The sequence below is a fragment of the Lissotriton helveticus genome, chromosome 12 (genome assembly GCF_964261635.1).
Source record: "Lissotriton helveticus chromosome 12, aLisHel1.1, whole genome shotgun sequence".
Classification (NCBI taxonomy): Eukaryota; Metazoa; Chordata; class Amphibia; order Caudata; family Salamandridae; genus Lissotriton; species Lissotriton helveticus.
The window spans coordinates 802,421,899-802,438,070 of NC_136073.1; the positions used below are offsets into that span (position 1 = coordinate 802,421,899).

Below are 16,172 nucleotides of genomic sequence, written 5' to 3' on the forward strand. Positions count from 1 at the left end.
CTGCACCACGGTGTACTCCTCCAGATGGGCTAGCTGGAACTCCATTTTGCCAGGTGGGGACCCAGATAAAATCAAGGAAAGATGCTAGGACGTGGGTACAATACTGGGCCAACACAGGTCTCTACACACTCTACAGGCTAGACAGTGGGGGGGTCAATTGAGCAAGCTTGTGGCACGATAGGTGTCCAGTCTAATTGCAGCGCACTCAGTCCCACTGGAGGGTGCTGTATAGTCACAGGTCCTGGATCCCACCGCTCGGCACCAAATGTAGGAAACTGGGGTCACCAGTTCCCCGGGGGTAGACTGGCACGAGCAGGTAGGCACCCGAAAGCTCAGGTGTTAAGTGACTACACAGCACATGCATCTGAGACAATAGGTGTATGCAAGGACTTAGACCACACCAGTTCGTTTGATTCAAATTACTAAGCTTTTATATAAGATTAGAATCAGGGCAAGCAAGAATTCACAGTAGCAATAACTTATTCGTTTCCCTTAAAAACACATGTAGTACGTCACTTGCCTTACTCGGCCATAAATACTTAAATAGATAAATATTAAATATTAAATGACTGTAGGCCTGGCAACAGCTTTGCTCCTAGCCAGCACCTGCAAGAAATCCGTTATAAAGACATTCGAATAGCATTTCAACAGACCACAATAACCAGGCCGGAATAGTCATGGCATAAAGCAGGGGTAAACAGTACCTATAACCAGTTCATTAGGCCACGATAAGCCTTTCCATGTGACTCGGGAGTCAAACGTACCTTCCCGGGCTCTAGCCCAGTTCCGGGTGATTAGTGGGCCCAAAGGGACCAACGGGGCCCAGCAACATTTTTCCCCGAGGGGAGGGCCGGTTTCGGGGCCTCCTACTCACTCCTGGGAGGCCCCGCGTCTATTTGAGTCCTCCGCCCTCCCCCGGGCTTTACCTTTATTCTTCGGGCCTCGACTGCCCCTTGCAAAGGTTTCTGATGAGTGAGAGGGCTCCTTCTCTCCTCGGAGCCCTCCGGCAGAGTTTCTTCCTGGTTCCGGGCCTGCTGTGATGTCTGAGGCCCGGGAACCAATCAGGAGGCAAGAGCGAGGGGAGCTCGCTCTCAGCGGCCAGTAGTGGGGCAGGCCGGGTGGGCGCGGCAACTGCAGCCACGTTCCTGGTCACGTAATGCCGTGGACGGCTTCAGCAGGCCCAGTGCGGCCTTCTGTGACGCAGCGGCGGCCCTCTCCTGGCTCTGAGGGCCGCCGGGGGGGGGGGGGGGGGGGAGTTGTACCCAGGCAGTTCCAGACCAAGGCGGTGAGTGCTGTCCGACAGAGTGCTTCTCCAGGGGCACAGCGCGATCACGGCCTCGAAGCGCTGCGGGATCGCAGAGCCCCAAAGTCCCGGAGGCACGGGGCAAAGTAGAAGGATTCTGTCACAGCTTTTGGGGTCAGGCGCGGCCCTTAGCACCACGGTGGCGGCCCTCCCCTGGTACCGGAGGCCGCCGGGGACAGATATCCGCAGTATCGGTGCTCCCTCGGGCAAGGCAAGCAGCTCCGGGGACAGTGGAAACTTGAGGAGGGCAGCGCAGGACAGGGGCAGCGCTTCAGAGGTGCACACCGTTCATCAATGTCAGCGCTTTGGTGAAACACTATGTGGGGACAATCAGGGGCGGCAACGCCGGCAAGGCAGCAGTTCCAGCAGTACAGGACTAGCGCTAAGAGGGTTGAGCGCTTCACCAGAAGCCACCTCCTTCAGGTGTTGGCTGGATAAGAGTCCAGGCAATTAGGCAAGGGGGGGCGGAAGCGGGACAGCGCAGGCCCAGATGAAGTCACTACATAGTCCAACCAATCAATCACAAACAGTCAAGAAAATATTTAAATAAATATTGGCATGTACGCCATATCGATGAGATCTTGAACAAATATTTGAGTTCTTCTCCTAAAATCACATTTAGGTAAACCAGCTTTTTAGGGGACAGCATTAGACCTAACATGATTACCGAAATCAGTTCCAGAAAGCACTTACTGACTAAATGTGGTTTCCTTTGTTGTAAAAAATGTAAAGCATGCAAAAACCGCTATGACGTTTCTGAAGTTCTTATTCCAAATAATCTGTCCCTGTGACAAATTGTACTTAGGTAGTACGATCCATAAGGCAAAAAAAAAAAAACGTTTTGGGACATCGGAGGGCAATCCGCAATAAGGATAAACAGTACCTAGTTGCTTTGCAGAAGCACAGTACCAGAAATGTGATCTATTGACATTCCGAAGAACTGGATTCAATTGAAGTTTACATTAGCTGGGGCAACAAGGAAAACAAACTACGGAAATTAGAATCAAGATATCTTATTGATTTTAATTCTTCAGTTCTGAGGGGCTTAAACTCCGAGAAGGAATTGACAGTTCATTCAGGAGATTGAGTCTTTGTGTTTTAGATATCCACTTCTTTCTTTTGTTACTTCATAAGTGTAGTTGTTTTTAATCCATGGTTTTAAAAGTATTTGTTATGTTGTCATTTAGGTAATCCATGTTTAACCAGAACTTAGCACAGGTCAATCAAGTGGAATGAATCACCAACTTAAATTTGGGATTTCATTTTTTACCCACTGGGGCTGAATACTGTTTGAGGTACCTGAAATTAAACTCTTGTTGTGTCACTTGGTTATATTTGCCTACTTGGGCACAACTGTGTTGACTTTTGTTTTTAGTTCATTTTCTATTTCACATAGCAGCACATTGAGGATGAACAGGATTACTTTTTAATTTGGTCTAGTTCGCATACTTGAGCATGACGGCTATTTTACCAATTCTGTGGTGCTTGTATTCATAAAGAAAGTTTTCACCCATTAGGGTTGTGTTTTCTTTAATAATTTATTTGCAAATTGAGGGCAAGTCACAATTATGAATGGTACAGTAGCAATATTACCAGTTGTCATAAACATGAGTATCATAGGATACAAGAGTGCGAAAAGGAGTTGATACTGTCAAAATGCTCTCTCTCGTGTTTATCTGATACTCCAAAATGGTGGCCCTACACATGTTAATCTTCAATGGGAATGTAACCAACTTGCACTATATTTGGCTTGTTTTTACATGAAATGTCAATGATGGTTTGGCATTTTGACTTAATTTATTTCATTTATGTTATTCAAACACATAGTACCCTGTAATTCTACAAACTTGTGCACGAATATATATGAATAATGTACTGCTCATGCACAGAGCAGCGATTCATGGCAATTGCATTAAGTTCACTTCAAAATGTGAAATATGGAATTTTGCAAGCGCTACTTTATAAAATTAACTATGGAATGAATACTTTCATTTACTTTTCTGACATTTCAAAATAGCAGCTGCTGTAATTATGTGCTTCTCTGAGCTACGTGGTCTGCTTTCACTGTTTATGTTAATTGTATATATATTGTGGGTAATTGCGCCACTCCATGACCCATGACAAAAGCTATGGTCAAAACGAATCGGAGGAGCTGGTTTGCAATAAATTCACTTGCAGCAGTTAGAGGTGTCTGGGAGTTTCCTTACTATTGGGAGAGACTAGTGTTTTCATAGTACGGTCTGCCAGAGCCTAACTCAGACTGCCGCATTTGAGACATCCCCGATTTTATCCAGATCCCAGTGGCGAGCAAATATATAATTCTATATATTTATTTGTAATTTTTTTTTTTGCGGATTTGCCTTGGCGTGCCACACTACACCCAGACAGACACTGGATGGCAACACCAACATGTTTCAGCTCTATAAGTTTTGTTCTCTTCAATTACCAAGTAGCTTAAATCTCACTGATGAAGCAACAGCAGATATACTTATTCACCCTAAACGTACACCTGGGTAGTTATATATACTTTCCAAATTACATAATATAAACAATTCCCGTCATCCCATCAGCTGTCAATGATAGAGCTATTGAGACAATATATTTTATTAACTAACGTGCACCATCAGTCTACTGAGCAACATTTTCTATAATGTGTTAAGAATCTCAGTCACTTCCTTCAGACTACTGAAAAATTAAAACCAAACTTACGCATTTGATGAGGACACTCTCCTGCCACCATTTTAGGTTACATGCCTATACAACAATATGCTGCATGAGAGTTATCTTATTACACTATCTGAAGCTCATTATAAAACTATTATAATTATTAAAAGCTGTCGAAGTGCATACTAACTTAGCATGACTTTTCCTTAAATCCAACCAGTGTACACACTATCTTCAGATACATGGCTATTCTATGAGCACTCGGATTGTTCCATCCGATGTTAGCATTTTTGCAGGCAAATTAGATGATGTACTTGTCTCTTTCAGCATCACACCACTGACGTGGCTAAGATACATGGACAACATATTTATAGTATGGAATGCAGGAAGTGGAAAACTGGAAGAATGTACAGTAAGTGTCTTTCTGACCATCGAATTCATTAGCATCAATACAAAATACAAAAGTCCACAATCTGGATTCGCTACTAACAATTCATGCAGCGATATTCGTAAGTGATCTGTACAACAATGTTACAGGTGCTTATCTACATTTACACTGAAGTTCGCATCATCCATGCCACACAACTCAGCATTATCTACTGCTAAGTGCTCAGAATCAGATGCATCTGTAGTAATAATGAGGACACTTATAAATACCATCTAATGGGGTTTTTTAAGACTTGCCAAATGTGCGACTATCCTCTGCATATCAAACAGAAGTATCCGGACACATCCTTTTAGCTGCAGAGGGAAGCATTTATTTGGAATACCAACAACGGAAATAAAAATTACAAACACACATTTGTGGTACATCATTCAGTTCGAAAAACAGTGCAAAAAACATTTACCTTCTGATAAGCCTGTGAAAAACGTCAAATTTTTTCCAAAACGGTCAATGAATGCTTGTTGCGAAGCTCCCCATTTACACAATCTAGTTGTGAACTGAAAGTTGAGAGCTCCAATAAAACAAGCTGTAACAAATGTAGTGGCTCAATGCTGTGATTCACACAAATGCATCACGTTTTAATTTCTTTTACAATCATCATCAATAAGTTCAGTTTCAGGAAGAACCTATGGCATTAGACAACATATTACATAACAATCCACGTGTCATTTGTGTGATTAAGTGCCCGTGCCAAAACCATAAGGAAACGATATGGAGGCCAAATAATAAATGGCCGCCGTATATGCTTACGGTATCACAAATCAGCAATAATGAATAAGAAACTGCACCGGACTGCAGCCAATCATTTTGACCTTATTGACCATTTGCTATAGGATTTGAAAATTGTCTCTGTGTAACATGTCTTAAAGACAAAACCATTGGACTTGTGGATGTACAGTTTAAAATATTTGATTCCAGATGCACAGGATTTAGTGACAATACTACTTGAATACTGCCCGTCATAAGAGATCTCAAGACTGTGTGGATTCCAAAAATACAAGCAAAATCTACACGATACTTTTTGAAAATCTAGTAGGCTCAATGAGCAGTCAAATTGAAACAGTCTTGCACTATCTCAGGAAGATCAAAGAAAATCATAAGTTTGAATATGAATATATATACACACACACATAAAAAAACAAATGTTAAAGTGTGGTATAGTTAGATAAGGTAACAACACTGAAAATCACCAGTTATATTTATTTCAAGTAAATATATCTCGTGCCACCACCATTCCCAGTGTTGTCATCAATGTCGTCATTTATAATCTCATCAGCAATATTGATAAATATCTTTATTCGATTATATATAATCGTAAAAGAATAAACAAATGTTAGGCTACATGAAATACTTTAAAAAACAATTTCTTATAAAATGCTTTAAAAACAATTTAAAAGATAATTCAAAATATCCAAATCATAGGACGCATCAGGTCCTCATAAAAATACTCCCACTTCAATGGAGAGCCCCCAATATCAAAGTATAATCAAAGGCAAACAAATAGGAACTAAGAAAGTGCTTCCAGAAGAAAATCAATAAAACAGTACATTGTATCTAAAAGGCAAAGGAGTCACGCAAATAAAGTTCATTTTTCAGAAAAGCTCCCACAGAATGACAAACATCACGATTGGGGAGCATTCAGAGAGAATAGAGGGTAGGCCTGTGTTGATAAAAACCCTTATTTTTCAAAATTAGAAAAAACTTTTTTTTGCCTAAATTCTTTATAAAACTTACAAAAAAAGATATAAAATGATCCAGAGTTTAAGGTGGGAGATTACTTGTCACATGGACAGAGCAGAATAGACTCGGGTCGAATTGGCCAACAGGGAAAATTAGTGGCATATTATGGATCCTAGATGAAATTTTGTTAACAGTGCCCTTTCCCGTATGTTATCAACCTACAGGAGATATGGCTCAACACCTTTGACTGTTTGTAAACAGATCAATTTTCTCCTATTGGACTTCATAACCGCTCTACCTTCCCTGTTGGGCACTGCTCTTCTCGAGAACAAATCTTTGATATCACTAATGCCCCATTTCGAGATTACATGCGGTTTGGAGAATAACCATGGCTTCCACTGTTTTCTGTATGCAATTCAGCCATGGGATTCTTAAGCCATAATCACAGGGCAGAGAGACCTCAATGATTTCAAGATTAAAAGAGGCCTCCGGGTTACTGAAAATAGAGGCACAGGGAAGAAGTGGGGCAAACCCCACCAAATCAGTCACATAGACCAATCCCAATTCTTCATGTATAAAATACTATAAGCAGTCTGGGCCAATGTCCAAGCAGAAACCTGAAAAAATTATTTTCTGACCTCTGAATGCTACTACAGTCTCTAAACCCCCATACGCCAGCACCGAAATTGAAAACAAGTAAGAGTTTTAATTTGTTAATTTCCAGCCAGGGCATTATGGGTTTACTGGCCACTTTAGTGGATACATCAAACAAAGTCTCAACAGCACGATTGAAGCGTGAGCAATGACTGTAAAGACAGGATGGAAAACTATTGTTGATGTCAAAAATCACTCCCAAATAGGAAAATTCGCTGACCTTTGTGGTGTTACTTCCCTTGATAGATATGGGTCTAACCTTACTGCATTGCGACCCACACACCATATAGTGCGACTTAGCAATATTAGCATCTAAGTCCAGATTATCCATAAAAGGTAAGAAATTGTCGACCAGGGCCCATAGCCCAGTAGGAGTGTTGGAGAGCAAGGCCACATCATCTGCATATAGTAAAGCTGGCACTGGATTACAGTTTTTCTTCGGAAAGTCATTACAGTTGCGAATAAGAACAAGGGTGCAAGTTATTGTTAATTAGCCTGTAATGAAGAATTTACATTGCCGCTTAACTGTAAAAACGTATTACAGTTGAGTTCTAACATCACAATGCCTGCTGACATAGCAAGCAGCCAAGAGGAAAGACAGGTACCAGAGCATAATTAAACCCGAACTTTAAAAAATGAAATGTGGACCACATCCTCAGCACCCACGGAGCATCCAGGAAGCCAAGATGCAGGTCGGCCATCCCCACAACCAGTTCTACAGACCGTCGGTGCCCTTCACCCAAGGTATCTCTGGGAGCCTCAGCGATGGGACCGTGTTGGTGATCAGTGGCACTGTCAGTCATCATGGTGACACGTTTTCTGTGAACTTGCAGTGTGATCATTGCGCGCCGTCTGAGAACATCGCACTCCATTTCAACCCGCGCTTTTCAGAAGGTGGTGTCGTTGTTTGCAACACCAAGGAGAGGAACCAATGGGGAAAAGAGGAGAGAAAGCATGAGATGCCGTTTCACAAGGGCCACCGTTTTGAAATCCGGATCCTTGTGAACCATCACTGTTATATGGTGTCCGTCAACGGAAAACATTTTGTGGAGTACAAGCACCGGATTCCGCTCCATAGAGTTAACGCCGTGCACATAACTGGACATGTGGAATTGGAAAATGTGTCTTTTCAGGGTCCTGGGGGGTTCCCTCCATCTTTCCCACCTTCTACGTGCCCTCCGGGAGGATCGTTCAATCCATATCCAACTCCGCAATTTCCACCGCATTGCCAACAATGTCCCGTGCCGTACCACTCACACCTCAATGGGGGTTGCTACCCTTCTAAAGTAATCACAATTTCCGGGACCATTCCGCACCATGCTAAGAGGTTTACTGTCAACCTGAAGTTCCATGGCGGCATTGCCTTCCATCTGAACCCGCGCTTTGATGAGAACGCGATTGTTCGAAACAGTTACCTGAACAACAACTGGGGATCAGAGGAGCGTGGAGGAGCAATGCCCTTTTGTAAAGGGCAGGGCTTTATGATTGTAATCTCATGTGAACACCTCTTCAACTACAACCACCGAGTGCCCCATTTCCAGCAGATCGACCAATTGGAGGTGGACGGCGATGTTGTACTGCAATACGTGCAAGCATAAAGGAAGTGCCTTTATTGTACCTGGTGTGAGAAGTTGGCCTGATGTGCAGTGCTCACTATTCTAGTGATCACTATATATCAGTCCAAACAACCCTTATTGATGATTGGTTGTAAGTCAACCTTATAGACCAGCTATCCTAGTAGCATGGATACGAGCAGTCTAAGGCTAAGACTCTAGAGGGCGTGTTAAGCCAGCTGTTTTACCATCACATTACCCCTTAAACACCCAGTGAAAGGACACCACACAAGTGTTATGAAAATAAACAATGTATTTATTAGAATCACAACAACCCTGTACTCTTTATGAGGACAGGGTGCTAAGCACACAACAAAACTCTTACGAAAATACTTAAGTTAGCACGTTATACACAAATGCCCGAGGGGCACGAAAAACCATATACTTAAAAAGTGGAATGCGAAATTACTAGCAGGTAAGTACAGTACTAATAGGCTTTGGAATCGCTAGGACTTGACTATAGAATCGTTAGATTACTTCTAGGAGACCTAGGGGACTCGGGTGCAGAGTGTGCACTCTCACGCGGGATGCGGGACAAAGTCTATGGGAGCTAGTAAAGGCAAAGTTAGTGTTCACGGGCGAACCCGACCTGGTAGGAAGAAAACGACAGTGGATCCTGACCCTAGGATAGTGAGGCTATGCTGGGACACCGAAGTGCCGAAGTTACCTAGCCCAGGGGCTGCAGCTGCATAGGTCTGAAAAGACGTCGGGGATCTCGTTGCCGGACCAGGAGCCTGGAAGAAGGAAGTTGCTGGCAGGCGACCAGTGAAGGAAAGTTCGTTGGATCCAAGCCTGGATCGAGGAAGAAGAAACCTGAAAGCAGAGGGGACCAAGTTCTTGAATCACTAGCCAGTGATTAAGTGGGCACCAGGATGGCACCGGGCGAAGTCACCTCGACTAGGTGAGTGGGCGACGCTGGCTCTGCAGATCTCACGGACCAGGAGGCGTTGTCGGCGACCAGGATGGAGAGGCGAGCTGTCCCACGATGGATGAAGCTGTCGGCGTCGAAGTTACCCAGGATTGGGCAACAAGCCTTGGCTAATTCAAGCCCACGCGGTGGACTCAAAATGGCGTCTTGAGTGGACCAGGAGGGTCCGGGGTGCTCCTCTTTTGGAAGGGAGCAAGGGCCAGCCTGGAGCAACCAGACCAGCAGCAGAAATGTCGTCGGGCGTCGTTCAGAAGGCCACAAGCCAGCGGGCTAGTAGCCAAACAACGCGGTGAGCAGCAAAAAGCAGAAGGGCCCCACGCAGATCGTGGAGATGCTGGGAGGCTGCACTTCGGTGCTGGAGCTGCTCAGGGTCGGGGCTTCTCGGACCCCAAAGCACTCACCAGGAAATTACTCGGCGGGCTTGCTGGAAAGAAGTCGTGCAGTCTTGAAGATGGCCGGTCCCTCGAGGTCTCGTCACACCCACGAATCTCAGCGTGACTGATGATGCAGGTAGAGGTCAGAGGTGCCAGGGAAGCCGGTTCTCGTCGAGCTGGGCAGTCTTGATCCGGAGGAGAGACTTGCAGCAGACCGCAGTGTTCTTAAGATGGTGCCTGCGGATGCAGGGTGACTACTCCTTAGTCACAAGGGAGAAATCTTAGGAAGAAGTCTTGAGTTCCTTTCGTGGAAAGTAGTTTCAGGATTCAAAGATGATCTGATTTGGAAGGGGGCCAGTTCCTACCTTTATCCTGTAAAAAGGGGCTGGCACGCGACTAAGTCCTGCCCTAGGGGTGGGACTGGGAGGGGGGTGGTTACACCCACTTCCTTGGCGGGCTTTTCCCCAGCACAGGGTCTGGAGTGACCCTGGAACTGGTTCCAGCCAGCCTATGCACAGTGAGCACCGGGGTGCCACGTGCAGTCACCTTCCTCTAAAGCCCTGCCTACCTACAATACACAAAACCCTGTCTGGGACGGTGCTGGCACCGCCCCTGGCAGGAAACCCTTTGTCCTTATCTCCTGCTCTGGGAGGACTCCCAGCAGCAGGAGGGCAGACTTGTGTCTCGGTGGCAGCATCCATTTTGTGCAGCTGAGGCTCTGTTTGACTTTAACCGGGGTTAGGGGTTACATACATGTCGTGTCCCTCTAGAAGGGTGGAATGCTAACCCCGTCGCCAGAATTGGCGAGGGGTTAGTATTCCAATTCGTATGACACCTTACTCGACATGTTTTGATAAAGCGATACCAGAGTTGGCATATAACCGCGAGGATTATAATGCACTTAAGAGTATATGGTATGCGATATCATGGAAACGGCTAAGGGATGGATCCCGAAAGCCGCAGACAGGCTCAGCTCATGCCAGAGCACCATCTCACACGATTCCAAGCACTCTGCCTTCAGGATTGTTAAGGCCTGCCATAGGAGTGACTGATAGGAGATCTGTGTGTCCATTTTAGGGTTAGATATAGGTATACTATATCTAAAGCAAAGGGTGAGTACACCACCTTGCCCCAGCTGTCGTGCAGCCAGTTGTGTCAGTTTAGTTAGTCAGCCCAGGGGTGGCATAATACATGCTTCAGCCCCTGGGAGACTTCTGGGTACACCTCAGCCCTGGGTACAGGGACTTGGAGAGGGCCCAGTGCCAATTCAGTACCTGAGTACAATTTGGATAGAGAGAACAGCTAGGCTGTGGGTCTGATTAGCAGGCCCACAGCCAGGGAAAGTCGTAAACCAGTGCAGCAAAAAGCAAAAATCTGGGTGATCATAGGATTGCAGACCCTACTCTCCTACACCTGGTTAATAAGGAAAGGGTTCAGCAATCATGACAGCTAGTTATTGGTTGATAAATATTTGAAGGGGACCGGAACTGGGAGTTTGAATGCTTGAATTAATAAAGAAACAACATATTAAAATGTAAACACTTTGGGTATAACTGAATCATGGTCTGTTGTCTGTAAAACATTCCAAATGATCTCTGTTTCTAAATCCTTATTATTAGTGATGTGTGAGTGAGTTATGAGGCTTAGAAAAGGGGGTGGATGTGTATCTCTGTAATTTTCTCTTTTTTAACATTCCATGAACTAAACTGATTTTGATTCTAATTGGGTAAAATGAAAAGGAAAATAGAAAATTTATTTTAAATTCATCCACAAACCTGGAACTTCTTAGTGACTATGAGGGACTAGGCACAGAGGAAGAAATGTTGAGGTATCAGAATGTTTTTAGTGTGCATCTGACATTAATATGGTCCTGTGGCATTGTGTGCTATCTAGAGTATTTCTATACGGTGGCATTCAATATATGAATATGTTTTATAGCTGGCCTTGATACTAAACTCCTTCCCCCCATGTACCCTTTCCCTGCATTTCACCCAGTCACAAATGTGTGCAATTAATCTTACCAACATGCCACCCCATGTATGTACACTGACCCTTTTGGTTTATATGTGTTAGGTCAATTCAGGGCTTGGACAAACATTCTCGCTGCCTCAGGTGATGCCTTCCTATGGGGCATCATATATGGCAGACTTTTGCTGCTGGTTGTTGGAGTTATCTGGTGCCGCCTTGTAGAGCTGGCCCTGGTTGCATGACATAAACAAGACGCATTGAATATACATGAAAATCATTTACATAGTCAGTGGTTATCCTGAAAATCCAGCATAACTTTAGCTTTGTGAACCATTTGTCACGTCGGCTCTAGCTATTGCCTGAATAATAAATCAAAGCAAACCTGCAATCATCACCCAACAACCCGGTGACTCCATGACCAGAATTGCACACAAATGCATGTTCCAGAACTGTCGTCCCTAAGATTTGCTCTGTATTTTTGATGCCCTACCTTATGTGCAGTTTATTTTTCATGTATTCTATTATTGTTGAAGTTAAAATTATATTGGTACTTAAACTTAAAAACTGTTCTTTTTCCATTTTGTACACCACCTCGTTTTTAAGACTGTTCGGTTCATACTTACTGCACAAATGTCATTTCAACGTGAACTGATTCGATAGATATTTAAAAGAGGTTTTTAGTGAACACTGAAGTTATCTATACACCACAAAGTTGCTTATGTTTTGTAACCCCGGCTGTTAAAAATAAAGTATAGTTTTCAAGAAAAAAAAAAAAAAAAAAAAAATGAAATGTGGCTTTACCTTGGTCTGCTCTGTTTTTCTAGATGAACAATGATAAAGAAGAAAGAAGATATTTATGACATTAATTTTTCGCAGATTTATTTAATTATTGGAAAGAGACTCTCTTTACATGTTTCTACGCAATTTGAGCAACACCCTTTCTTTCATTTCTTTCTGCCTTGGCCAAATCTCTTTGGGTACCCTGAGCGATTGCCAGTGGTTAGACAAATTGCAAGCATTCCTCCCATCACCTTTTGTGTGTTTCATATACCGCCCTAAGTGGCATGGGTATGCCCAGATGTAGATCCATTGCTCACACTGTCACTGGAACCAAGCTGAATTTGGCTGATGAGCCCATAACGAGGGTGAAACTGATCCTTGGTTGATTGTGTTCTGGATCAGGGAGGGCCTGGCAGTTCAGGCTGGACTGTTCCCATGAGGAGCAGGGTCAAGATAGGTTTGCATATGGCTGGGTCCAAACTGAGGTGGCGTGGTAAGCAAAAGAACAAGGGGTTGGGATGCTATCCCAAGCGATTGCCAGTGATTAGACAAATTGCTAGCATTCCTCCCATCGCCTTTTGTGTGTTTCATAAAACAGACCCTACATATATATATGGCTGGCCTCTTCCAAGTGACAAGAACTTTTAAACTTCATGCAAATAAAAACACCATCATCAAAATCTAGCATAAAATGGCTATGTTTCTTTATAGTCCCATCCCTAGCACTAAGGATGGCGAGCATGAAAAAAATGATGTTTTCTACTGCTGTCCTTTCAGAACCTAGGGATGAATAAGTGTTGCGGTGTGGTGGCACCTATGACATATGCTGTTAAAGCCATGTTATAGTAATTACATCAAATTAGAAAGTAAAGGGAGAACCCCAATGCAACTCTCTGGTACATTACAGAAGTGATTTATTTCACAGACAAAATATAAAAACATAGCAGAAGCTGCACACCACTGAACACAGCAGCATGGGAAATGGGCCATCCAACTTCCAACACTGATTAACTTCACTGTTAGTGCGACCATTATTCCCTTTCGATACAGCACGTTCACACACAAAGCCCTTACTCCTCATTGCGATGGACTGCTGGAACAAGATGTGTTTTCATGACGAAATAAAACAAGAGGCTGGTACCCAACTTTAGGCCTATAGGCTTTGCCAGTGCTCATTCCTTGTGGTCATTTGAGGGTATGGATTCACAAACAATAAGGCTCAAGAAGCACGCTGGTGAAGCAAACCTAAATATGTATTTAGTCCATATAACTATCTTTCAGCAGGTAAATTCGTGGAAACACTGACAATTTGAGTTAAGCTGCACAGAAAGACAGAATGAGCAGCGAGAACACTGTTGGTATGTCATCTGAAACTTACCAAATACATTCCAACAGGCTCAACAAAGAGATTATTACTATGGCCAAGCAGAGGTTTCAAACTAAGATCTTGATCAAAGAGATGAAACAACACGCAAGATTCAAAGATGCAATAACAAGAAACAAAGCAACAATCCAAACACTGACACGCACGGGGAGATCAGCAAAATCAATGTCCAAATAATTTCAAGTGTGGAAATAAAGCCCAGCAAACAAAACTGGCAAGTCTTACACTGTGCAGGAGTCAGACCAAAGTGCAAAACCACTTACTTCAACGACCGAGACAAAAGAAACCAAATCAAGTAAACGAATTTGCTAAAGTAACAAGATAAATGTGCAATACAGACTCAAGCACAAGGTAATAACAGCAGACACCTCCAAATATTGCCACTTGACTCACCTGGAAGCGCTGTCAAACAGCTTGTCCACGTGCGCCACTTCACTCTCCTTCTGCTGCACCCATGTCTCCAACTCCACCAACTGGGCCTTCCTCTGCTTCACACTCTCAATCTTGTTCACTTCCTCGTCGATGAACTGACGGAGCTCATCCATGGAGATGCCCAGCTCATCCACTACTGCCTGCTGCAGCTCCAAGATGTCTGGCGACTCCATCGTGGCTGGTCCTGGGAGAGAAGGATACGGTCAAGCTCTGTGGAGCCACCTGGCAAACAGGTGTCTCAGGCTTCCTCAGCATGTATCATTACATGACTCCTCCAGCTAATGCTGTCCATCTACAGATCAGATTGCATGCCCACATTCCTCTGATTAGCAAAATATACTTCCCACGTTGCCAAACCTTAGGCTCCAACGTCAGAATTTGGTGTGGTCGGGTACCATCCCTCTCTGCAAATGTGCTGACCCGATTGGAGTCGCTTTACCTTCATTTTTAACCCCACCAAGATCTGCTGCACTTGGGAGAATATCATCAAATCGACATATATATTCCATCACCCTACATTCTTTGGACTCTACAGGTTTTTGTCAGGTGTACTAGCAACATGTTACTACCTCTAATGTATGTAATTCAACACCCGATGCTTAAATAATTCCCCATTCCACACTTCTGATCGCAGCATCCCCAGACTGCTGTCCCATCTCAAAGCTCCCTTGACCGTTTCACACCCTCTTGCACCATGTCTCGATTCCATATTATACACTGCATTGTCCCCATTCAGTCCCCTCCGGCCACATGCAAAGTCCTATGTGCCTTCTCCCATGTAACTGACCCTCGTTAATGAAGCCACAGCCCCACAGTTGGCTGCACCCTCCATATTTATTTCACCCCTCCTTTTGTGCTATCCCCTCCCTCCCACCGCAGAACCCCATCCCACTTCTCCGCACCTCCTCCCCGGGGCCCTCTGCTGAACACGCCCCGCCTCCCCGCTTCTCTCCGAATCCAGCGGTACCGCCGAATCGCAGCTGCCCCGGAAGATTTCCCCACCGACGGACGTGACGACACAGGGTCCACCAGGAAGCGGCGATCACTACAGAGTACAGTGACAACGGCGGCGGCTGTTCGCGGAGCTGCCTGCAGGGGGCAGTGCAGGCAGGGACGGGAGAATAGAGCGCCGCATCTAGAGCAGTACAGTGTGTATTGAGGGCGGCCATGTTTAGAGGGTGGAGAAAGTGCTCTACCCTCACGTTAGTATCGATTTGAGGCGGTTATGTTTTTACCCACGCTCCCTGGTGTGTCATTCGCTAGCCCTTAGTTGATGAGCCATTTTCCGACCCAGTGGTGACCATTTATGTATGTTCTGGTCCAGCGGTCAAAGTGCTTAAAACAAGCATTTACAATGCAATGGTTTTGCCTTTGTTAAAGTTAGAGCTATTGGCATTGCTCTTGACATTATTTTTATTTATGTTTTTTTTAACATAAATAAATGGCATTGTCATTTACAATGCCACTAGCTTTATCTCTCGCAAATGACACACACAAACACACACAGAGCCCCCCCACACATACACCCACACAGAGCCCCCCCACACACACAGCCACACAGAGCCCCCCACACACACAGCCACACAGAGCCCCCCACACACACAGCCACACAAAGCCCCCCACACACACAGCCACACAAAGCTCCCCACACACACAGCCACACAGAACCCTCCACACACCCACACAGAGCCTTCCACAGACACCCACACAGCACAAGCAGGCAACAGGGGCACACGGAGGCACAAGCAGGCAACAGGGGCACACGGAGGCACAAGCAGGCAACAGGGGCACGAAAACGGAGGCACAAGCAGGCAACAGGGGCACACGGAGGCACAAGCAGGCGACAGGGGCACGAAAACTGAGGCACAAGCAGGCAACAGGGGCACACGGAGGCACAAGCAGGCAACAGGGGCACACGGAGGCACAAGCAGGCAACGGAGGCACAAG

The 16,172-nt window shown here is 44.9% G+C and overlaps 1 protein-coding gene and 1 pseudogene across 3 annotated transcripts in view; one reads left to right on the forward strand and one right to left on the reverse strand.

Moving 5' to 3' along the window:
• The window catches only part of SETDB1 (SET domain bifurcated histone lysine methyltransferase 1), a 144,250-nt gene extending 129,003 nt beyond the window's left edge, over positions 1-15,247 (reverse strand). For 2 of the 3 annotated variants that reach the window (XM_078669412.1, XM_078669410.1), the window contains exons 1-2: positions 15,128-15,247; positions 14,187-14,409 (exon numbers count right to left, since the gene is read on the reverse strand). In XM_078669412.1, the coding sequence (XP_078525538.1) occupies positions 14,187-14,398 (212 nt within the window). In that variant the 5' untranslated portion in view covers positions 14,399-14,409; positions 15,128-15,247. Of the gene's footprint in view, positions 1-14,186; positions 14,518-15,127 lie in introns of those variants that run through there. The other variant, XM_078669411.1, reaches the window with a different exon arrangement.
• LOC144798496 (galectin-9 pseudogene) lies at positions 7,400-8,358 on the forward strand (annotated as a pseudogene).
• Positions 15,248-16,172: the final 925 nt, after the last annotated feature.